The sequence below is a fragment of the Atheta coriaria genome, unplaced genomic scaffold (genome assembly GCF_025399875.1).
Source record: "Atheta coriaria isolate IRGN ID8LTWV9N9 unplaced genomic scaffold, Caltech_Dcor_3.1 hic_scaffold_5_pilon, whole genome shotgun sequence".
Taxonomy (NCBI): Eukaryota; Metazoa; Arthropoda; class Insecta; order Coleoptera; family Staphylinidae; genus Dalotia; species Dalotia coriaria.
In genome coordinates this window covers 87,976-111,770 of record NW_027045447.1, presented here as the reverse complement: position 1 = coordinate 111,770, position 23,795 = coordinate 87,976, and the positions used below count along the sequence as shown (strand labels likewise).

Below are 23,795 nucleotides of genomic sequence, written 5' to 3'. Positions count from 1 at the left end.
AGTTAAGACTATAAATGGTCCTTAGATATGAATGGAAACGAACAAGAAACTGCTAAATATTCAATTGGGAAAATTGGTGAATACTGCGAAGCTGGGAATTATGGACGTGCCTTCGCTCATTTCATTCTGTTACTGGAACTTGACCAATATAATCCTGAATTACTGGAGGAATTCTTTGTGTTAGTAGCACGTAAATGGTGCGGGTGTTTGGAGAGAAACGAAGAAATTCAAAACGTTAGATTTTGCTACACTCAGGCATTGAGATACTTTCCTTACAACTTGGAATTACTGAATGATTTTGGTGCACACTATTGCAGGTAATAAAAATAAGTTTTAATTCTTTACAAGAGTATAAAATAATTTATTTCTTATAAACCAAAATGTTCTGCTGTATGAAACAGGTGCAATGAGGCTTCCATGGCAATCAAATACTTTGAAAAAGCCCACGATGCACATCCAGATCATCTCAAAACAGAGAAGAATCTTCAGAGCATGTATGCCAGCAAGGTCCCACAATGGCATTTCAGAATGCTGAATGATCAAGTGAGGAACGAAGCTTATAAAACAGCTATACAAACCATCCTTAGAGACTACAAACATCACAACAGCAGCCACAATATTAATGTAGTTGATATTGGCACAGGCAGTGGTTTATTGAGTCTATTTGCTGGCAAATATGCACAGCTTAACAAAATTCATCAGAAGTCCATCAATATTGTTGCCATTGAAGAGTGTGAGATTATGTCTCAGGTGGCACAAAAGGTGTTTTGTGCAAATGATGCACAAATCACGTTAATTCCGAAGTTGTCCACTGAAATCACCAAACAGAACATTTTCAATGTGTTAATAACTGAGATTTTCGATTGCTGCCTCTTTGGCGAGGGAGTTTTAACGACATTGATTCATGCCCACTCTGAATTGTTGGCAGAGCATGCAATTGTTTTACCTTATTCAGCTAGATTGTTCATTTTCGGCATTGAAAGTGACCAAGTTGATAGTAAGTTTAGATATAAACCACAATCAAGTGATGATTGTTATTTTAAGGCACCGAAATGTATTAAAAACAAACACCTTGAGCCATACGATGCCTATAGTATAAATTTGTTTGATTATAAACAAGTGACAACGATCCAAGAAGTGGGCAATATTAATTTTAACGATGCGCAACAGTTACGTAAAATCTATTTCGTAGAAGATGCGTTTGATGATGTTGTTTTGGAAGCTGTTGAGGATGGTGTGTGTCATGCATTTGTCATTTGTTTTGAATTATCATTAGATAAACAGAAAAAGTACAAAATTACAACGAATCCTCTTGAAAGGGAGAATGTTTGTCTATGTTGGGAGCAAGGCGTTGTTTTCCCTGCTCATTCAATTACTGTAAAGAAACAAGATAAACTAACAGTGCATGTTGAAGCTATTGCTGATAAATTAAACGTTACACTGAAGAATCAACATATCACAGCAATTAATAAAACAAATGAATGTGCGGCGCTTAGTCCTAATGTGAATTTGCCATGCAGTCATCTACGTAATGAATGTCATTGTTGGCAGGTTTCTTTTGATGCTGTACCTTTATTGAATTGGAAACAATTACACGTTGCGTACAAACATGTACTCAATGCCATGTGTCCTGGTTCAGAGTTGAGAGAAGTACATATCTTAGAAATATCAGCGCTACCACTCTTTTCCACCATGTTTCTGAACGATTCAACACGTTTTAAAGACATGGCTTCCATTGTAGTAGCATATAAAAATGCCGAGTATGCGAAGAAACTCCTGCAAATGAATGGAATCGCTGAAGACCGATACAAAATGAAGGTTGAGTGGAATAATTTACGTTTGCTAGAGGAATTGGAGGAGCGAGGGCACAAATTTAATTACATTGTCTTTGATCCAGTGTTTCAAAACGGTCTGTTAAACGAGAAGTTCTTTATGAACATTGATTCCTATCGAAGTTTGCTCAGTCCTGGTGGAATATTCCTGCCTGAACAACTTCACCTTTGCTTCGAGTTGGTTGAGAGTAGTTACTTGGAGCAATGTACACAGGCTTTGGACGGTAATTCCTTTGGGTTTAACATAGAATCAGCGATTAATAGATACTCAGTATTGGAGATGCGCTCATTGAGTGGCCGTTTCCAAAAGAAAGTTTTGTCAAACATTGTTAAAACTTCAATTATATACGATGAAAAGTGCCATGAGCACGTTGTTAACGTTAGGGCGACAGAGGATGGTACTTTGAGTGGATTTTTATATTGGTTTGAATGGTGTGCTGCTGGGGTGGTCATTAGTACCCGGAATAGTCCGTATAACATGGCAGCGTTTGTCTTAAATGCTTTTGATAAAGAGCGGATTTATAAAGATGGTATTGTTGATGTTAAAATTAAACAAGACTGTGGATTGCTTAAGATATCACTGAGATAGGTGTGCATGTTGATTGTACTGTGTGGAAGACATATCACTCTTTTGGAATACTTTTGTTACTATTTATACCTTAAATAATGTTTAATTTTAAGTGAATTGACAGTGAGTAATTGTAAAAACGTAAAATACAAGATTGTGTTTTTGTTACTAATAAATCTCAACAAATCTTCTCTAATTTGAGTGTATTTTTAAACCCAGAACCCTTTTTCTGCTGAAGGGCACACCTGAGTTAGTGTTTTATGTTATTCTAGTCGAACACCTAGGTAAATGTTCTTTTAAAATATAAACAATAAACAATACAAGTTTTGATTTAAATTATTTTGTGTCGAATAACAGGGTCGAACTTACTCCGTTAAAAATTTTTCCGTCGAACAACAGGGTCGAACTAATTTCGTTAAAAAAATTTCGGTCGAACAACAGGGCCGAACTCATTCCGTTAAAAATTTTCGCCCCAAGAACAGGGTCGAACTAATTTCGTTAAAAAATTTTAGTCGAACAACAGGGCCGAACTCATTTTTAAAAATTTTTCCGTCAAACAACAGGGCCGAACTCATTCCGTTAAAATTTTTTCCGTCGAAGAACAGGGTCAAACTCATTTCGTTAAAATTTTTCCGTCGAAGAACAGGGTCGAACTCATTCCGTTAAAATATTTTCGGACGAAATCAAATTGGAATCTTTAAACGCTAATAACTGCTGAACTATAAGGGCTAGAAAGAACGGATTTCAGATCCTGAATCCTCAAAAATACTTTATCGAGTATGCAGTACAAAACAAAGAATATATAACTTTTGCGAATTGTTATAAGTGCAATAATATAATTACAGTGTTAAGTGTCAAACGTTAATAAATCCTAAAGCAAAAAGAATACAAAAAATTCTACTAAGATGCGCATTTTTGTCTGCTATCATAATCACTAATTATATTTCAAAAACTTTCAACTTTTAGTTTTAATTACAAATTAGCAATATATTGGTGGAAGCGCCGGACATTTTAGTACGTGATTTTACAAATTATGAAAAACTAATAAAACCATCATGTAGAGAGGGTTTTAATTAGCCCTTTACATAATTTCTAGTTTGATAGTAGTAACGGTTTACACTGTAAAAACTTTAAGAGTTGTTGCGGCAATACTTAATTATCAATTATCTCAGAAACTAATAGAGATAACAAAAATCCAAAAACACCAAGAAGCTTAGAATAAATTGTTATATCAGATAAGATTTTAAAATTTGTATTTTTAAGAAACTGATAATGGTTTTTCCGACATGATTTTCTCGGAAACTTTAAAAGATACAGACATATTTTTTGCATTTTCTTCATGCCATGATAAAGATCTAGAAAATGGCAGATTTAGTTTTTAGATTCTGAGAAGTTTATAAAAAACTACTCAAAAGAGTCAAGAGGTAACACTTAACATATTTTTGGCTCAAAAAATAAATGTTTAGCTAGAAGAAAATGGAAAACGCCATTTGATAGAGACATACAAGGGGATGAAAGATATCCAGTCAGTTTTTTAATAACACCAATATTCCGGAAAATTGTGGGAAAATCCAAACTGGAAAAATTGAACCACAACTTAGATTTCTATAAAACTTTCCAAGCTGATGAAAAGCAATGCTAGGAACTCATTTTGCAATTTTTGTTACGGTATCTTAATTAGTTTTCCAGTTATTGAACATTTTCATTTATTACATAAGTGTAGATAATTGAATATTTTAAAGTGTTATATAACGTAGAATTTTTCCCTGCATACGAATGTGAAAACAGTTTTTCTTTAAACTTATTGGTTTCCAAGATAAGTGTGAAAAACTTGATTATTCATTTCCTCCATCATTTCTTAAGTAAAAATTAAAAATTGGATATGTAAACTTTTTATTGCAGATTCCTCAAGGAAACGTGTTTATGAATAGTTTATCTTAGTTACATTTTCTTGTGAGATTGATTGTTTAGATAGTAATTGCAATGTAAAGTCAAATTTGGTACAATTAAAAAGGTGCAACAAAATTGTCATTGGCGCTTAAACGGTTGGAATTAAAACAAAATACTATTAAAATAAAAGATTCAAAACGATGTTTTCTTTAGTTTTATACAATAAAAGTTTATTAATAATTATAACGCACAGAAATATAAAATGGTAGACATAAAAATACATTTTTCATAAGAAAATTTTATTTGAATTACATATTTTACATCATTTATTCAAATAAAATAACTTCACTTTACAATAAATTTATATAAATATGTTTATTAACAAATTTAAAATTTAAAAACAACAACAACATTACTTAAACAACTTATTCCTGACTAGGTGAGTTAGATGCACTGGCTTTTCGATTTTTCAATATACTAGCAATGAAAAACTCGCCAGCTTTGTACGAACTCCTAACCAAGGGTCCACTGGCGACGTACAAAAATCCCATCTTCATGCCAACATCCTCCCAATGTTTGAATTTCTCCGGAGTAACATACTCAATAACTTTGAGATGCCTCTTCGTTGGTTGCATGTACTGTCCCAGAGTAACACATTCAACACCAGCCTCCTTCAGATCTTTTAGAGTCTGCTCTACTTCAGCATCTGTCTCACCAAGACCCAGCATAATTGACGACTTAGTAATTATATCCGGATGAAAATCCTTCGCACCTTTCAGCATTGCTAATGACTGACGATATTTCGCCCTTCGGTCTCGGACATACGGTGTTAAAGCTTCTACAGTTTCTATGTTATGTGCATACACATCAAGGCCTGATTCAACTATAACTTTCATGTGGTTCAAATCGCCAGCAAAGTCAGGAACTAAACATTCTACTAGTATATTGGGATTTTGTTTCTTGATTTCCCTGACAGTATTTGCAAAATGATTGCTGCCACCATCTGGAAGGTCATCTCTGTCCACACTTGTTAAGACAACATAATCCAATCCCCAAGTTGCTAAGGCTGTGGCGGTGTGTATCGGCTCATTTGGATCAGGAGGCGGTGGTTTTCTGGACGTCTTCACCGAGCAAAATCGGCATCCACGAGTACAAGTGTCACCTAATAACATGATTGTGGCGGTTGCGGTACCGTGCTCGCCGCCACCCCAGCATTCGCCGATGTTTGGGCATCGTGCTTCTTCACACACGGTATGCAGGTTTAAATTTCGTAGTTGCTCCTTGATGTTACTAAAATTTGGACCTAAAAACACACATGTATCAATATCATACATTTTTACATGAGATACAATAACATAAATGTGCTAGAATTATGTAATAAAACGTGATATGTGATAATATAACTTAATGTCTCCATATTATACAACTAAAATATCAAATATATTATCCTACACTAAAATGACAAACATAAGCGCATAATGAAATAATATTACCTGTAGGAATTTTGGTCTTAAGCCATGGAGGTAGTCTGAGACGTTGTTCTTCACCCTTGGCACGTTTCAACTTCCCATCGTAGTCCTTCCAGCGTTCAGGCTCATCAGGGAGTATGGGTTCAGTGGTAGTGATAAAATCCTGCAAACTGGGGCCACTCACAATTCGTTCCTTGAGTTTTTCTAGGTTCGCCAACTTGGATTTACTCCGAATGCAAGAAGTTGGCATGTGTTTCAAAACGTGTGTTTTAAACATGTTGCCGTTGTTGAATAAACCAAGATAAGACTATATTACAAGATATTTTGAACTCAGCAGCAGTAGAAGGTTAAAATTGCAAAACATGTAATAAATTTGGTTGACCTTTGAGATAGGCAACCAAACATATCGCGCATCCGCCAAATTTATACATGATATATTCCTGAAATGTATAGGAAGGAATATAATTTAAATTCAAACACAAATATCTATTGCATATTCCCATAAAATGATAAAATTATTGCTTGACAAGAGAATTTACATGTCATTTGAAACAAAATGAGTTGGCGTGTCTATTTCAATTTGAGGTTCTGCGCCAGAGAGCAGCTCAAGCCAGTACCATCCGGTTCCACCTGAATATTATGAATAACGCCATGATCGACGATCATTGAGAAACGCTTGCACCTGGTACCACCAAGCGCAGGAATATCCTGTGCAATGTCCATAGCCTTGGCAAATTCCGCGCAAGGATCGGCCAACATGCGCACCTTTCCGGCAACATTCATGGACTTGCCCCAGGCGTCCATAACAAAGGGATCATTCACAGAGATGCAAAAGATCTCACTAATACCCTGCTTCTTTAATTCTTCTGCCTTTTCAATAAATCCAGGCAAATGCGTCTACAATTTACAAAATGGAATCATAATTTGTCAGATATATTGATTAAACATCAAATACCTTTGAGCATCCAGGAGTGAAAGCTCCAGGAAGACCAAAAACTATAATCTTCTTGTTGCTGGAAATGTCATTGAGGTTGACTTTATTTGTTGGGGTCATCTCAAACAAGTCCACACTGGGTATTTTATCACCTTCCTGACAATACAGCCAAAAGATTAATAAATATATGCAATAAAACTTCATTCTCATTGCTGAATAATAAACAGGTGACATTATATAAGTTACACTAGTTAAACCTTCATAATGAGTTATGATTTAATCTATTAGGTAATTAGATGAACTTTTGGTGTAAAACTTACCTTTGCAGGCATGATTGCAGTGGTTTTTATGCTCCGTGTTAGGAAACGTGTTGTTGACGACGCAGTTGCACGAGTAAGTAGCTTGACAATGCTCATTTTACCGGTTCTGCACTCTAGATTCAACGATTCCGGCGCGCTGATACCCGATAACCTTGACAATCGCTCGGCTTACTCGAAACATAGCTAGAAGTTTGAGTTACTTGTGTTGGTGTCTTTCCTGCTATTCCTGCAGTTCACTGAAAATATTTACATGTAGACTTTTAACGTAGGCAAACAAACATACAGACGATGTAATTTTCAAAATTTTGGGTCCCACCTCGTTAGTAACCATGGAATTTAAATAATATGTCATTTCCTCCTGTAGATTCAAAATTGCGCCAGTCAAAAAAATCTTGTGGTATTTATAATATAATTTCTTCAAAATTTAACATAGTTTTTCCTCCAATATTTCATTAAATGCGTCAAAATTACCATGTCACGTATAATCCGCCGACCGGAAATCATCATGCAAAGCATGAAGAAGATGATTCATGGGACATGTAGCAATGTCAACCCAAATGCAATCAATTTAACTATTCTTGGTAATATGGTACCAGCAGCTCGTATGGTAGCCATGCTCTTGAAGCAGTGTCATGGCATTGATGAAATCCGTCTTTATGGCACTGAACATAACGTTTGCAATACTGCACTGGATCTTGCACAAGTTGATACAAACACGTTGATTAAAGCCTACAAGGGAGACAATCGACTATTAAGGGACGCCATTGTAGATTCAAAGATAATTTTACTTTGTGGAGGGTACCCAATAACTACAGCGACCAAACAGGCGGATTTATTTGATGAAAATGTCGCGGCTGTAAGAAACATTGTGTTGCATTGCGTGGAGCACAATCCGAAAGCGATTTTATTGGTTGCCACCCCTCCAATTAATTCTTTCATTCCAATGATCAGTGAGGTATACAACGCCTCACCGTTTTAAGACACTTATGTAACCCAATGCGGAACTGTTTTGTAGGAATACAAACGAGAAGGCGTGTATGATCCCAAGAAAATCATCGGTATTTCAACTTTGAGTACAATTATAGCGAACTCTTTGATTGGTAAATACTTGAAATACGATCCTATTCACGTGCATTGTCCTGTCATTGGCGGTGATTCCCTATTAACAAGAGTACCAATATTATCTCAATGTACCCCTTCCCTGGATACATTCCCTGAGGTATCCACAACCCACAACAATTGAATATTAGTTTATGTAAACAATATATTTGTAGGATGACCGTATAGCATTGTACAACACAATTGTAAACTCGACGAAAACCTGCCTGGATGCCAAACGTCAAGAGAACCTCGGTCCTTTATATCTTTCCCAAGCATTTGCCATCTCCAGATTTGTTACCAACCTGGTGAACGCCCTGCTAGGCGCCGAGGGAGTGTATGAATGCGCGTTCGTAAGACAAACTGGGCACATCAGCTCCTTCCTGCCTTATATGCAAAGCATTGTCAAATTGGGTCCAGAAGGTGTTGCAGGCAGCTATATGCCTAAAGTTACCCAATGGGAGTGCGACCGATTACTGAAAGCCTACGTACACTTAAAAACGATATTTACATGGGTTCCAGTATGATCAACGGGGAATTGATCCGTACCAAACGGATGAAGGAGTGTGCATCGTGTGATGTGCATCCTATGACCCAAATACTACGCAATGAACATGTGGGAGATGTTATGATTGATCTTGGTAAAAAGTATAAGAACTTAGAAGTGATCCAGTGAGAAGAGATTCTTTACATAAACAAATATTGTGTAAAAAATTTCTAATAACTTTATTTAAGAAAATAACTTGGATTTTATTTGTTTTTCTATTGAAATATTCACATTTTGGAAGGTGTGGTACGATTCGGAGACACATGTCTATTCTTTAGAGGATAACTGTGTACTAAACACCGTCGGGATTTTGTCACACACGCTGTTCGGAAATCACCTCTTGGCAATTCTAATTTAGTTGGTGGGTTTGTTGGAATTAGCTTTTCTTTTTCCTAGCTGATTGCATTTGTAATGAAGAAGGATACTGTACGCCCACCTCAGATGTCAATAAACTATTCCCATCTCCTTTTGCTTCTTCAATTTCAGCTTCCTCACACTTAATTTCAAGCTGTGAACTTGCCGAATCAGAAACTGTTTCTGAATCTTCCTTGCTCACTTCTTCCACGGGTGGTAAAGCACTAGGTAATCGCGATGAAGCAAAAACACATTTTGTGGTTCAGATCGTTTTTCAATCCCAGAAACGGAAACGTCTTCAGTCTTATCCGCGGGGGGTTCAAGATGCTTCACTTGTGGAGTGGTACCAGTTGGTGCCGAGGTGCGTTTAAATAAATAATTTGTGTTAAAAGTCTTCTGGGTGTGTGATGGGTAGTATGGAATTGGTGCACGTTTTTGTGGTCCCAGGACATTACCTGATCGTGCAAATGGTCGAAAGGGATATTCTTTCAATTTGACCTGTTCTTTGATAGCTGGTATCTCGGAAATTGAAGGTTTAGCACCCTCGCTCTTATTTACTTGCGTTTTAAATTGATAGTAAGTTTGCTCACTGGTAATACTATTATCATTATGTCCACAATTAGGGTTCAAACAATGTTTCTGTTTTGTCTGATCTGCTAACTTAGGTGAAGCTTTTGTATCTTTTGGAGTCACCACAAGATCATCAAACGTCAAATTTTTAATGACTGCTTTGCATCTATTATCCATACAAGTCTTTGAGTTTGAAGGACTTATCATTGTGTCGCTTAATTGAACATCCAATAATACATCAGATTCAGCAATTGATTCTTTGGAGGGTGATCCTGTGGAGTTTGCGTCTTGATTTGATTCCGAAGGGAGGCTTGTTGTGAAAGTTTTTGTGGTTCTGTTTTTGCAGGCACAATCTGAACACATGCAGGATTCAATCTTGTCATCATCAATTGTTTCATTCTTTGGACCAGAGTGTGAATGATGTTCTTCTTCGTGTTGTTGCAATTTTTTAAGGAGTTGTTTGCAGTAATCACAAGAACTTTTAAGTGATACTTTGGCTGTACAACAAGACTGGTTAGGAGACATGCTCGCAGGTTTACAGGGTTTTTGATAGATGCTGGTACAATCTACTTAGCATCGGATCATTGTTCGACATTCTGGTGAGTCTGGGAGAGTTTATACATCCTGGATCACACTTTGTGGTAATCCCTGTATCCATATCAGGTCCGGGTTTATCTTGGATATTTTGAAACTTGCAGGAACATTCATTTGAACGTTCCGAAACATGTTCTATACCCTGCTTATCTAAATTCCTAGTTACAGATCTAGATACATGTTGAGATCTACCTCGACATACTTCTGCTTCCACTTTTCTGGAGTTTGTAGTACTGCATTTGCAGTAAGTGTCTTCCGCAACCGAGTCGTAAACTGAAACAGTATCTTCATCACTCTGAAGATCATCTTCGTAGCACGCACATGAACACAAATCTTCTGAGGTATCTTCATCTTCGTAGGAATAAGATGTACATGAGCATGTGCAGCAACTGTGTGCAGGTGGTTGTGGCGGTGGTGATGGATGTCTTCGGTGTGAATTCTGTTCTCTTTTAGCGTAGTACACAGGAAATGTTTGGATACGCTTTTGTAAACAGGGTGCACAAAACCTGCGTATCTAGGAATTGCTGATGGTGCTCTACAAGGTTGGCAGACTTTAGAAGGGACCATGTACTCGTCAGAGTCGGAAGATGACAACGACTCATCCTCTCTAGGAGCGTACCTTCTGTTGGAATAGTGTCTCCTTGACGGCGATGGAGTTCGAGATTGTACAAAGGATTGTCGGTTGTTATACCTGCCCCAGGAATGATAAGGTGCATGATCGCGTGGTGAACGTGACCGTGAGTAGTAACTACGATATGCACAACAATTTGGCTGCATTTTGTCGAAATTAATTCCGGATACAAATGAAATAATGTAATGAAAACTACAAAAATTTGTAAACGTGCATCAATGAATTGATCTACAATAATTACTATACATGACTTCAAAATTTAATCAAATTGACATTAGAAACAATCAAACAAGACAGATGATTGAAAGTGACATTTTAATTTAAACATTTGCAAATGGATTCCACTTATTTGGGTTTTACTGGTTTGGTACCGCACTTTTTCCCATTTCTTCCCAGAGGATAACTATGTCGAAGAACACCGGTCACTCTTGCAACAGCAGCGCTCAACAATGGCTTCTTTGCAACCGTTTGTTTCTCCTGAACTCTTGGTGTCAACACAGAAACAGTATCCTTTGATAATTCTTGTTGTTGTTTTAATCTCACAGAAGCAGCGTCCAATTGTTGTATTCTAGCACTTTGTGCTTGTGCTTGTACCTTTAATTGTTGCTCCTGTTGTTGCAACAATGCTTGTTTCTTCTGAAGATCTCTCTGTCGTTGAATTTCTCTTGCTTGTTCTTCTAATAGTTTTCGTTGTTCCTCTAACTGATGTTTTGTTTGTTCCTGCTGGACTTTCCGCAATTGTTCTTGTACGGCTAATTGTTCCTTTTCACGTTTAAGGCGTTGTTCCTGTTGCAGAAAGCTCTCATTGATATCTGCAGGATTTGGGACCCTAGGACTGTCATCACAACATTTAGTACTGGTGCTACCTTTCATTTCTTTTATAGGTCCACACGTATTTGATGGATTTGCTTGTTTCTCCTCTCTACTCCTTGATTTTCCTTGTGCCATTCTGTATTTTCGCTGTGCTTCGGCTTCCGCCTCAAGGGCACACTCCAAACAACGTTCCGCTTGTCGTTTGAGGTCTTGTACCGGCTCGCATGAAACTATCTCCGCCATTTCCTTAACGAAACTCTTGGCTTGCGATGGAATGTATTCGCTGAGGAGTTTCATATGCTTGACCATTTCTTTGGTGTGATGAATGCACGCTGACAGAGATGGATCATTGCTGGGAGAGCAGCTGCAATCCCGCTTGGGTTGTCACCAAGTCTCGTTGGTTTTACGACTTGAGGTGGATTTTTTAAAGATGATTGTAGTTTCGGATGAATTTGTTGCAAATGAGAACTCGACATTGTCTTTTTAGTGTGTTGAGACTCCATCCCAGCGTGTTGCTCAGTAAGATACTCTTTTGCGTCATGGAATTGTTCACTATCCAGGGATATCCTGTTCTCATTTGAAATAGTTCCGGGAAGCAAATGGTTATCCTGTAAATTCTCGTCATTAGAAGAGAGTATTTCCTTCTCCAGAGATAATCTTAGGTCATTGGAACGATGAGGTGAATCATGAGGAGTTATGTGATGAGTCAAACCCTTATCATGTGGGGAATCTTTTGGATCTATTGTATCATTCTTATTGTGATCCGGGGTGGGTCCAGTGCCCTCATCCTCCATATCAAATTGAATAGGATTATATTGAATTGGTTCCACTACTCCAGTATTATCATCATATGAATCGGGATCAGAACTCACCCACATGGAATTGGGATGTATCTTCGAAGAAGCCCTTGAAGGACCTCTAACAGGTTCTTCGTCCTCTTGTCCATTTATCAACATACCAGAGGACCCAGTAAAGCAACTTTTATTTACATAAAGGGGTCTTGTATCATGATCGATTTTATTTCCGCAATCACAGGTAACACCAACACCTACGCCCTTGTCAGCGGTTCTTTTCTTTCCACAGGCATTGTAATCATCTTTCGCCATCCCCACTTCCGTATATCCAAATTCTGTGGTCTCGCCTTCTCGAGCGGTGGTCATATAATCACAGGTACACTCACAGTCAGTGGTTTCGTCGTTTCTTATCGGGAGTTTATACCTGTCACGAGGACCCCTTACTTCACTTGATTCCGTGGTTGAAGAGAACCGACGCATCATTGCTTTGCAACACTGGCATTTCGGTTTCTGCATAAGTTGGGCTTGTATCAATCTCTGGCAATTCGGACAGGGGTTTGAACTCGACCCGCTGGGGACGTATGGAAATCGGGTAACCGGGGCTGTCGTTAGAAAGTCCATGAATTTTGTGGGCGTGGTGGTGGGTTTACACATTCCGCCAGTTTTGCTAGGCTTCCACTTTGCCCAATAACACTCCTCCAATTTGTTAAGGTCCTTTTTCAAGTTTAGAGGGCAATTTGTCGAGGCGTTGTTTTGCCCCTTTGGTTTTTTATTTGCTGATCGTTCACGTTCGTTGAAGTAGCTTTTGAGTTCTTCGGAGAAAAGCTCTGCAGGGACCGTGTTAGTACCTGCTACAGCTGATTTAGGGTAATAGGCATTTTTAGAAGTCTGATACATTTTTAAACCCAAAGTTTTCTTATGAAGCCAATTTTGACCCACCCTTAAACATCCCTGGAAAAAATTATGATTTATTCCTATATGTGATTATGACAATTGAATTTGTTTAAATTTGACTGACATTGTCAAAGATACAAGAAATAAAACGTTTCTACAAGTTTGCTTTTAAAATGATAAAAAATATTTTATTGGATTTTTTTGTTTGCATCTTGTATCATTTTTTCTTTGTAATAATTAATTGTTAGTCAGTTTTCTTCATACATGTACTACAAATCTTATGGAAACTAAAATAATTTTACAGATATTCAGCATTCCCTTGAATCGACAACGTTAGCTTATCCGTAATAATGTACAAGTTGTGTGTGTTCGCAAATTAATTAGTGAATAATATTATAATTACACTATAAGGTTTGTAGTAATTGTTAATGTGCTTGTTTAATAAAAAATAAAAACTTGTGAATAATCACGTTCCACAAACCGCTTCTTGCTACCAATATCAGAGCCACGCATTCCGCATTTTACACACTTGGTAATTTAAAATATTTGATAATAAGTATATCACAAAAAGAGTCAAAATTATCAGTTATCATTTACATTATCATCAATAAATCAATACTATTTTTGCACATTACGCCACTGTTCAAAACTTATCACACATAAATCAAGAGGCAAATCAATCTCGTCCCAGTTAGTGCCAGCATGATTACCATAACAACTAATAAGAACAAAAAAATAAACATTAAATATACGAGATCCAGTGTCATTGTATCCATCCTGTAAAATTAATTAAAATCAGTGGCAATTAATCGACCTACATTTAAAAGCATAACAACTCAACAAAACTAACAGAACTGCCATCAACAAAACACAATCTGTGTGTGTGTTTCTTTAAGTTTTTTTTGTTTCATCTACGATTATTTGTTGAGTTTTACAATTAGAATTACAATTTGAAAATTTTACACTTTGTGTATGTACAAAAGAGTTCCTCTTGCTCTCCCACCAGCACTTTGAAACCCAACATCACAATCGTCCTGCTGCTTTCCGTGGCATTCCATTAATTTTTCTTTTCATTTACATCGTGTACAATGGAATTACGATTATACAGACATTATCAAACAATAACAGTGCCAATCCAATAGAAACGTGCTGTTTTCGAGCAAGTGAGTTACAGACAATAAAAACTACTCCACGCCGGCCACAAATCTATCCATAAACACGATCAGATTCCGCTTTGCATGTACAGATTATTTTTCCCAGTCGACTCTTCTAATTGATCAATATTTCTGTCTTGCTCGGTCCGCGCACTATGTTTCGCTTGTATTTATATAAGTAGTATATTTGTATATAGAAAAATATGTACCAAAATATATCTTTTTGTTTTTGTTTTGCATCTTGTATTTAATTTATTTCGTTATGAGTGTTTTCAGTTTTAGCCGTGTGTATATCTTTTATGAGTTTGTTTGTCTACGAGTCGAACGCGTGTGGAAAGCGAACAGTGCCCCTTGTTTTACATAAGAGTAATCGCATTAAGTACGTTTTGATAAAACATAATAAATCATCTGAGACGTCCTCCGGTGTGGCAGTCTGTTTATTTGTGTTGTCTTCTGCTCTCCTCCCCGTTCATTCATGCTTTCCGTAAGAAAAATACACGTTGTCTATTATGGCAAAATTTATGGCTGTTTCTTATTCGTATTTAAGGACAGCAATGAGCTTCTATTGAGAGGTCAGCCATTGCAAGAAACGCCACTGTACAGTTACAAGCAGTATTTTCGTTCGTCAAACAGCGTGATGTGTGTATATGTTTGCCAAAAACGAAATATTCGACAAAATATGGCAAATTTAAGTCACCACTTCCAAGATACAATCAACAATTTTGTGGTTTAGCATCTTCCAATATTGCAATCCAGGCGAAACCCGTATCTCTAAGAGATTCACATTTAAAAAAATGACCCGTCCGTAATCATTACATAATTACCACCTGCCACTCGATTAGAACGAAGAACGAATTTGTTAATTAATAAAATCCCTACCTAACTAATCGCTACAAAGCATCGTGTTTCGTTTTTACGCTCGGCGTGTTCGACACGCTCTAAAAACCAATGTATAAGTAGATAAGATAGTGTGCTATATTTATAAAATTGCAAATGTAAGTCTTTTTGTTTCATGCCTTTGTAATTCTTAAATGTTAAACTGTTTACTATGTACACAGAGCGCACGAAACGCGCACAAGATGGCGACGTGTTGTTACGTGTCCTCAAGGACAAGCGCTGAAGAGGAGCACGAAGGACGTGCCGAAAAATCGACGTCATCTAGGTCCTCGATGTCGTCTGTGCGTTGATCGCGGGACGTCGATGGCGTCCGACACTCGCAGGGTGTTTTGGAACACCCTCCAAGTCCATCTCACCAACAAAACAGGGCCAATTCGCCGCCCTGGTCACCTCTGTGTCGCCACGATGTCGTCACATTCCTTGCTTTCAACTGGAAGTATACAAGAAACAATATTTAGCGGAAATCCAATGTAAACCAAGTCAAAATGGCGTCTAAATTTAAACTTTCGAAAAACCTGCCTCAATATCCCACACGCTGGCGTAATATACACTCGAAAATTATAAACGAACGCTCCTCTTGACCTTCATCGTAAAAATGCACATTATTTGTATAAGAAGTTTACATCATTGCGGCGCGGCTAATTTCGTCTGGCACATGTTATTAATTAGATAAACCAATAAATCTTTATGTCATCTCTAGTAAACAAAGCCGGCAACTGAGAATCAGCTGATGTTATAAAATAATAAACTGGGAGTAAAATTTTCCACTGTACCTGTTGCATTTTTTCAAAATCCAAATATGGCCGCTGCAGGGCGTGTTTAGCATGTCTAGTGCGCTTGCGCGGTGACTCCTCATAGTGCATCAGCTTTGAGGGCGGGCTAAGACTGCGTATCTTGCTCGCAGCCAATCGGCGACCAGGCTTGACCGCCTCCAGAGGCGGCGATGTACGAAATTGTAATGGCGCAGCCATGTACGTGAGCGCATGCACCTCTTCATCAGATGAGTGTTCAGGATGTACAGCATCATCAGAATGCGCCCCGCCTCCCATTCCGGCAAATCGTGAACATGGCGACAAGTTACCATAATGCGACATATTCTCTTCGTTTTCCGGTGAGCACCGCCTTGAGTATGAGTCACCACGTTGTGACCATTTCCGTTTTTCCGGCAGGCTGGAGGCGGAGCGTAGGGGCGTGACACACGCTCCACCGTCGAGTTGTTAATCACCTCTAATTCCTCCTCGGAACTATGGGCGTCCTGCTGGTCGGGGGCGGGGCTCTCCATTGAACAACCCGTATCCGCCGGTGATATGCTGCATACTCTTTGATCCATCATGACTAAAACAATTTAAAAAACGATATAAAGCGCTGTTTTGTTTTATTCTAGACCGGCGAGAGTCTGGCGGTTATTGCCGGCTGTTATTTGCTTTAATGAACGCGCGCGGCATGTTTCACGAAAAGGGTCATGACCCCGTTGGACTCTCGCCTGAAATCCTATTCCGGATTTCGCTCTGTTTTCGTTTGTTCTGTCCTCTCATTGCATATTTCATGCGTTATGCAAATGCCGAGCAATATAAACAACAAAAACAAGCATTGAGTGAATAATATAAAAAATACTAGTCTGTATTTAATTAAATATAGCAAAATGTGTGCAACAACGCATTAGTTTCGGTCTGATTAGTCTTACTTCAACGAATAATTATCATTATTCGCGCCTAGCTTAGCGTTTTGTGTCGTTTTGTTCATTAGCGTGCAACGTTCTCTTGTCTGAAAGTGCCATTCACTTCACGTTATGTTTTATAACTAGTATCCTCTCAATTTAACGTCATCAGTTTTCATTTTCTGAGCCGGTTAGAAGAAAAATCATAAATTTTAATGCCTCAGCTCGTTAGTTTAATGTCATGAGGCAAATTAACGTGAACCAGATGGCGCTAACCCTAATAAAAATGTCCAAACAAGGCGAATTATGATTAAATGGAAAGAAATGTTACCCAAGAGGTCGAAATAAACGTCAATTCAGTTGTTCAGTATGCCTCGTTTTAAATTAAAGCCAAACTATGCGTGGACGCCATCTTGTGCACGCCATGTATAGGAAAACGATTAAAACGGCTCGCTGCTTTAGGATATCCCCTTCGCGATCCTGCCGCGGCTGAAAGATCAATTAGATGTGATATACACTTCAATTCCTCTCTGGTCACTTGTTGCATTTTCCTGCGAGAGAAAGAAATATTCGCGAAATTGCGCCGCGCGCTATAGACGAGTTTCTAACGCGTTTTTTTCGTATCGTATAAAATTATCGTCAGTCGTTCAACGCGGACGCTTCTGAGAAAGAAGAAACAAGTGTGGAAGTCGGTGTTTGTTGTGGCTGTTGAACAACCGAGTGAATGAATGAATAATTTATGAAATTACCTACAAGATTCCTTACATTAGTAACAACTAACAATAACGAATCCATTAAAATTTCACAATGCATCATAAAGTTTGTAAAACATTTCGTAATATCTGAGTCATCGCATGATTCACACGGCCATTTTGGTTTATCAGCTGATTTTCTACACGTTATCCCTAGATATGCAACACAAACATCGTTCAAGTCATACGGAATGATTAAATGGCAACAAACACCCGAAATTATTCTACTTTCTTGCAAGTGCATAAACACGTGGCGAATATTGTGTCAATGCCAATTCATTGCAACATTTTAAACACTGAGCAGTGTGACACGTGACGTCACCGCAGATATAGTGCAAACTAAAATATTTATTTATTTAGCACCGCGTAATGAAAGTGAGTAAACTGTTTGGCAGTGTGTGCGTGGCGTGCGCACCGACGACATATTTATATCCATGACCGCCATCACGCCATCGCCGACCGGCAGTCTGCGAACGTGCCCGCCAAAAATACCCAGCTATGAGAATCCTGGATAGGAAACCTAACGCATACAATCATTTTAATTACGAATTACGCGCGTATATAAGCAATTATTATGGTTTTCATTGATTTTATGCACTTTTTTCATAGAAAATAATCCGAACGCCTTCAGTGGCCGCGTATGTGAATGTGAAATAAAAGTCAAGTAATGGTAATAATAATAAATTTGCATAAATAGAATTTGCACAAGTTCAGGGTCGGCGGTACGCAAATATAACACACACACACACACGCGCGGATTGGAATTACTCCCATCAACATTTACAATGTGTACTCACTGAAAGTTTACAAACAACGCAATGTGACGTCAGAGAAAAAACATTATGTGTGTTAATAAATTATGTAACATGATTTATATTGTATTGATTTCGTCAGTTGTGGAGCTAGACGCAAATATTGACATAAAAATCTAATAGAATAATGTGTATTAATTATTCGCACAATGAGTTATCAGTCTATATATAAATGCGCGAATAAATAGCACCAACAGGCGACAAGATAAAAAATACAAACAGTGACAAGAGAATTGATGTTACACGGCTTCGGATAACGATTACAACGATAACACGCGAGCAATTTACACACAATTACTCGAGATAAACGCGCGCGAGTGATAAGCGATAATGTGTATGATGTTGTGTGTTATTGAAAAGAGCGAAAAGGTCTCACGGGTTGATGTTTTATCAGCGATTACTTTGTTTGACAGGATAAAATGTTGTGCAAATATTCTACGGTTAAGAAATTTTCATTTTTAGCTTACTGAATGAAATCAAATTTATATTTTGCGAGAAAATTAAATGATTTGCGAATGTATACGAAGCCAAAATAAAAAATTCAACACAACTGGCAATGGCGGACAAATGTTCAACAAGTTCACGTCAAGGTCGGACGTACGGAGAGCCGTGCCAAACTCAACTCACTCGGTCTCACATATTACATGATTACAAAATCGCTTTACCAGGACCGGATGACCTGCGAAATAAATATATTGTAACATTTAAAAATGCCAGGCACAAGTGAGTGAAAACCGCCTCAAGTTCAGCGTCAAGGCCAGCGTATGCCAATCGCCGTCGCGTTCGATTACGAATCATGATCACTTTTTATTCACAATTCGTGCGCGGACGTTTCGTGGCTCGCAGCGAGTTTATAAATAACGAGCTGGCCCAGCAGGCAGCAGTAAATGCAGAAATATCTATCAAATTTGAAGTGTACGACATTCTAACGAACAATACAAACGACTTTTACTTACTTGCCGCTTGTAAAAACACATGATTTATTCACTACACTAATTATTTACCATGTATTAGTTATTAAATGTTAAAATATTCGATATTTTCAACCATAAAGCGAGAGTTTGTGAAGTTTTCGATATTTTCGGAGATTAATTATACACAACCTCGCAAATTAGCAATTAAACATAATTAATACACAAAAATAACATTAATCACCACGACATTTCAAGTACTACACCTAGATTTGTTTTAAATTGAAACAGAAATCACCACGAAATTAATTACAACTCATTATAATAATTGTGTATTGTAAAAAATACGCCCCCGCTTAGGTTTTAGACACTTCTATGGTACAAGTGTGGGAATTTCAATTAAATCAAACTGTAAATAGGAAACGCAAAGGTTAAGTAGTTATATATTATTAGTTTTATCTAAAACTACGATAATAATCAATAAATCCCTTGAATAACTTAAATTCTAATTCCTGTTTACGACACTTGAAAGTTTAGATACTCATCTAAAATAAAATACTTATCATATCGTGCGTCAATTTATGTCGAAACAAAAGTGTAATAACATACGTTACACAAAAGTTATATACCTACACGTTTTAAGTAGGTATTTGAAGTTTTAACACTCTTAGCATTCTTTAATATCAAGGTCAGTGGGTTAAACCTTTGCAAGTCGTGTAATTTTATCTTAATTTAGCGTTGAAACTTAAATTTTAATTAAATTTGCGTTGGGCATAAATTAAAATTAGTTTTCCATTTGTTTAGGACCGTAAACACGTTGGGAACGTGTAAAATTCTATACGCTGAGCTGTAACAAAGCAGAACTGTAATGAAGTGACAAATAAAAGAAATGCAGACGTTTAAATTTAGTTTTTTTATAGCTTTTTTGCTGCAAAAACTTCAAAACTATTCTACACCCCCTTCAAGTAATATTTTAGCAATAAAAATTACTCTATAATATTCTCCCAAGTCTAAAATATGTCTGTGCAATAATTTATTAAAATTGTTTAAGTGATTTTCGCGTGAAAGCGTCACAAACATACTCGTACATCCATTCGCATTTGCAATATTCGCTTCGGATGCATTGAATGTTTGTGCAACGTAGCATATTGCAAGTTGTATACGCGAAAAGCGAAATTAAGATAAAGACCACAGCCATTAAGATAAATTAACGTTCATAAAACGGAGCGCAAATGAAGTAATTATATCTTGGATCGGCAATCAGCGTCGACTCGTACGAATATAAGCCAGTCGGAATAATTTCAAGAAGTAAAACCTGTCGTTTTGCGGGCATTTCACCGCGCCGCCGACAATGCTATCATATTCAAATTGGCACTCGCATTGTTTGCAATGCACGTCGAATGTTCGCATTGTATTATTGCGATTATTGCAATTATGAACGCATGAATACGCGCGCGCAATGATGAAACTGTCAAAACAATTAATCACGATCGTTGGCCGCATAAATATGCCCAGGTTTATCAATAAAACATGTGCTTTTTAAAATTATAAATTCTAAACACACGAAAATACGCTCATAATACCTGGTTTAAATTCTCGTACAGCTCAAAGAACCATTATGTCTATTATGCGATTTACTAGCGAGCGAAATAGACGTTTCCCGCACATACACAGCCATTTTACCTCCTCCTTCGTCTTGCTTCGCGTTCTCCACTCACTACGACGGCCATTATGGTATTTACTACGCCGAACGCCGCATGCTACATACTGCACTTATAGTAATAGTAACTTTGCGCATGATAAAAATGACTAACTGATTGATTAAGTGCGCATACCGAAGCAGAATGCAGAATAACTCGACTTGGAATCGTGGAAATTGCAAGTTGTGCAGTTTAGGCCAACACCCTGTATGGTAGTATACTAAATGCATTATGTATTTAGAATGCGCCTTTGCCTTCTCTTCTTTTACGGTACTCTGCACGACGTAACAAGTTGTAATGGCCAAGTTAAAGCTAAACTTCAGCGGCTTCACCTATGCATTTATTTTTTCTTCTTTTTCTTCTTCTTGCCCGAGCGTGCACAACCAGCACTGAACCAATAAAATCTACATCTACATCTCTAAATCTCGAGGGTTCTTCTAACAAGCAGCTAGTTTATATTAGATGCTACATCAATACAGTATTAAGTAAATAAACAATCAGAGAAAATGTCTGGATGCTAAATAAAAACAAATTGTGATTCAAGTTTGCTGCCCGGGAGGTATTTTCGTGCACAACAATAGATAATTGAAGAAAAATGGCCGCTCGTTGGCTCCGCCGCAGTAATTTCTTGTTACTTCTTGCAATTGCAATTTCATAACTAGGACGCGGTGTGCACTCAAAGAAATAAGTTATAATTTGTACAAGTTTTCTATGATATATCTAAGGAATTACACTAACAATTCGCTTTCCGAGAATTTTCCGTTGCATAGCCATTTATTTTATTCTCAGGCTATTATTTTCCGCGCTGCCATTAAAATGAATATTTCACGTCGATACAAATTCTCTTTAATTAAGCATTCGTTAGAAAATGTCGAAACTATTATTTAAATAACCCATAATTACAGGTCAAGTGAAAGTAATCATTTTAAACTTTAATCGAGAATATTTATATTTTTCGTGTTTTTTTTTTGACGGAGGAAAAATTAATTATGCAAACTTGAAGTTGAAGTTGAAGTTGCAGTCTCACGACGACACCTTCACTAATGACGGCGATATTATTTTATAATAAGTAGCGTGGACGTGCAACTGCCGAGAGTACTCACCAGAAGTTGTGGATCCCGAGCCCGGTGGCATTTCGACGCTGGTTTCTATCTCGTCGTCCGATTCCGTGCCGCTGTCGTGATCTTCATTATCCTGCAAAACAAAGATGAGCATTTTTGACACGGGAAAAAATGACAGTTAAGAAATGGTCGCGCACTCCTTTGTTCCGTCAAGTGCAGTCGGCCATTTTCGTCGCTGTTTGACCTTCGTGCAGCTTTGAGGGGTACGTGTAGTACTCCGTAAGCGTACGCACGCGTGTGGGTCGCAGCAACCAGATACCAGCCGCCGACCAACGCACACGCACACAGCCCGTCCTGCAGGCATCCTGCAGGCGCGCACATGTGGAGGCCTACATTCACGCACACACCAACATGGCGGAATGCACGCAATCCGATGATGTACGAGTGTAATTCATGTGTAATAGGTTATGTGCATTCATGTGTGTGTGTGCGTGAATGTGTCGTGCAGTATGCGCTTTGTGTTAGGACGCAGCTTCTGCTGCTTGGAGCCGATTTTTAACGTCCAATTCTCATATTACAGCTTGTGCAATGCAAGCAATTTGAGTAAAAACGGTTAGCTCCTTATTGGGATCCGGAGATGGTGGGCAGAGTTCGAATCCAATTGGAATCGAGGAACAAAAGAGGTAATGGATTGTATAATTTGTGTAATTGGCGTTGTGCGAACGCACCTTGCAATTGTTCTCGTTGATCGACTGAGTGCGCAGCTTGTTGGTCAAAAATTTCAGCATAATTTTGGTTGATGGTCGGTCCGTGGGTGGCGAACGGGAAGCCACGATTGTGCACAACCTCTCCTTTGTCGTAGAAAATCCCAACTTTTATAATCCCATGGAGGATCTTCACATTCACAATCGGCTCGAACACTTCCGCGATACAAAATCCCCGACCCTCGATGGTTTGCAGGATATAAGAGTGCGATAAGAGATAAGACTAGGGGCCTCAGTTGTGTGTACGCTAGTTTATCATTTCCTCGTCGTGCCGCCGCGGTTCTAATAGTACTACGAGAGGTTTTTATGCACCCGACTGGCTGGGGGAATACACTCTGTGCCTCCTGCTGACGCCGACACCGCGAACGTACTACGCGCGGCCGAGGAGCGTACGCGGAGTCAGCTGCGCGACGTGACGCGCCGAGTCCAAGCTACGCGCACGAGGTGCGGCCGCCCACCAAACTCCACGACGCTCTGGAAGGGATTCAGCCATCCACAACAAAATACCAACATGTTACACTCTTATTATCTCGTTAGAGTATCGAATCAGTTTGGATACGAACGGTTTAAGTCTTCAAACTCATCAATTATTAGTGTGGCCGGCGGGTGTACACCCCCGCGTTGCCGATAATGGACTCAACCGCAACCCATTGATGACAAAGGTAGGATCGTGTCCCTAGACGGCGTGTGATTGGTGCAGACCAACCGACGTCGCCCACGCACCACGGCGCACGCAAACAAAGAGACGAGCGCACCGAGCACCATTCACTCCGTGGCCC

General features: G+C 38.4%; 6 protein-coding genes across 6 annotated transcripts; 2 read left to right on the top strand and 4 right to left on the bottom strand.

The window, feature by feature from the left end:
* The first annotated feature begins 27 nt into the window (after positions 1-27).
* Positions 28-2,596, top strand: LOC135792752 (protein arginine N-methyltransferase 9-like). Its single transcript, XM_065303459.1, has 2 exons — positions 28-317; positions 402-2,596. The coding sequence occupies exons 1-2, from the start codon at positions 28-30 to the stop codon at positions 2,419-2,421; spliced, it is 2,310 nt and encodes a 769-aa protein (XP_065159531.1). The 3' UTR covers positions 2,422-2,596.
* Positions 2,597-4,568: 1,972 nt separating this feature from the next.
* On the bottom strand, positions 4,569-6,184 carry Las (lipoyl synthase, mitochondrial). The gene is made up of 2 exons (XM_065302000.1): positions 5,784-6,184; positions 4,569-5,593 (listed from the first exon to the last, which is right to left on the bottom strand). Exons 1-2 carry the CDS (start codon positions 6,034-6,036, stop codon positions 4,716-4,718), a joined length of 1,131 nt encoding a protein of 376 aa, XP_065158072.1. The 5' UTR covers positions 6,037-6,184; the 3' UTR covers positions 4,569-4,715.
* A 46-nt stretch (positions 6,185-6,230) lies between these two features.
* Prx5 (Peroxiredoxin 5) lies at positions 6,231-7,195 on the bottom strand. Its single transcript, XM_065302003.1, has 3 exons — positions 7,014-7,195; positions 6,715-6,849; positions 6,231-6,656 (listed from the first exon to the last, which is right to left on the bottom strand). Exons 1-3 carry the CDS (start codon positions 7,107-7,109, stop codon positions 6,330-6,332), a joined length of 558 nt encoding a protein of 185 aa, XP_065158075.1. The 5' UTR covers positions 7,110-7,195; the 3' UTR covers positions 6,231-6,329.
* A 47-nt stretch (positions 7,196-7,242) lies between these two features.
* Positions 7,243-8,853, top strand: LOC135791565 (malate dehydrogenase, mitochondrial-like). Its single transcript, XM_065302001.1, has 3 exons — positions 7,243-7,968; positions 8,029-8,232; positions 8,288-8,853. Exons 1-3 carry the CDS (start codon positions 7,486-7,488, stop codon positions 8,636-8,638), a joined length of 1,038 nt encoding a protein of 345 aa, XP_065158073.1. The 5' UTR covers positions 7,243-7,485; the 3' UTR covers positions 8,639-8,853.
* Positions 8,854-11,152: 2,299 nt separating this feature from the next.
* Positions 11,153-11,863, bottom strand: LOC135792004 (mRNA export factor GLE1-like). The gene has a single exon (XM_065302631.1). The coding sequence runs from the start codon at positions 11,861-11,863 to the stop codon at positions 11,153-11,155; it is 711 nt and encodes a 236-aa protein (XP_065158703.1).
* Positions 11,864-13,469: 1,606 nt separating this feature from the next.
* Reph (Regulator of eph expression) lies at positions 13,470-23,430 on the bottom strand. Its single transcript, XM_065302002.1, is given in 5 exon segments — positions 13,470-15,789; positions 16,133-16,545; positions 16,548-16,694; positions 22,295-22,385; positions 22,981-23,430. Coding segments are annotated over 5 exon segments (789 nt in total). The 5' UTR covers positions 23,041-23,430; the 3' UTR covers positions 13,470-15,711.
* Between the last annotated feature and the right edge of the window lie 365 nt (positions 23,431-23,795).

Coding starts and splice junctions, on each gene's coding strand:
- LOC135792752 (XM_065303459.1), top strand. CDS start 28: ATGAATGGAAACGAACAAGAAACTGCTAAATATTCAATTGGGAAAATT. Junction 318..401: donor TTTGGTGCACACTATTGCAG/GTAATAAAAATA, acceptor TGTATGAAACAG/GTGCAATGAGGCTTCCATGG.
- Las (XM_065302000.1), bottom strand. CDS start 6,036: ATGTTTAAAACACACGTTTTGAAACACATGCCAACTTCTTGCATTCGG. Junction 5,594..5,783: donor TAAGACCAAAATTCCTACAG/GTAATATTATTT, acceptor GTGTGTTTTTAG/GTCCAAATTTTAGTAACATC.
- Prx5 (XM_065302003.1), bottom strand. CDS start 7,109: ATGAGCATTGTCAAGCTACTTACTCGTGCAACTGCGTCGTCAACAACA. Junction 6,850..7,013: donor CTGCAATCATGCCTGCAAAG/GTAAGTTTTACA, acceptor CTGTATTGTCAG/GAAGGTGATAAAATACCCAG. Junction 6,657..6,714: donor TCACTCCTGGATGCTCAAAG/GTATTTGATGTT, acceptor TGTAAATTGTAG/ACGCATTTGCCTGGATTTAT.
- LOC135791565 (XM_065302001.1), top strand. CDS start 7,486: ATGTCACGTATAATCCGCCGACCGGAAATCATCATGCAAAGCATGAAG. Junction 7,969..8,028: donor TCATTCCAATGATCAGTGAG/GTATACAACGCC, acceptor ACTGTTTTGTAG/GAATACAAACGAGAAGGCGT. Junction 8,233..8,287: donor CCCTGGATACATTCCCTGAG/GTATCCACAACC, acceptor ATATATTTGTAG/GATGACCGTATAGCATTGTA.
- LOC135792004 (XM_065302631.1), bottom strand. CDS start 11,863: ATGGCGGAGATAGTTTCATGCGAGCCGGTACAAGACCTCAAACGACAA.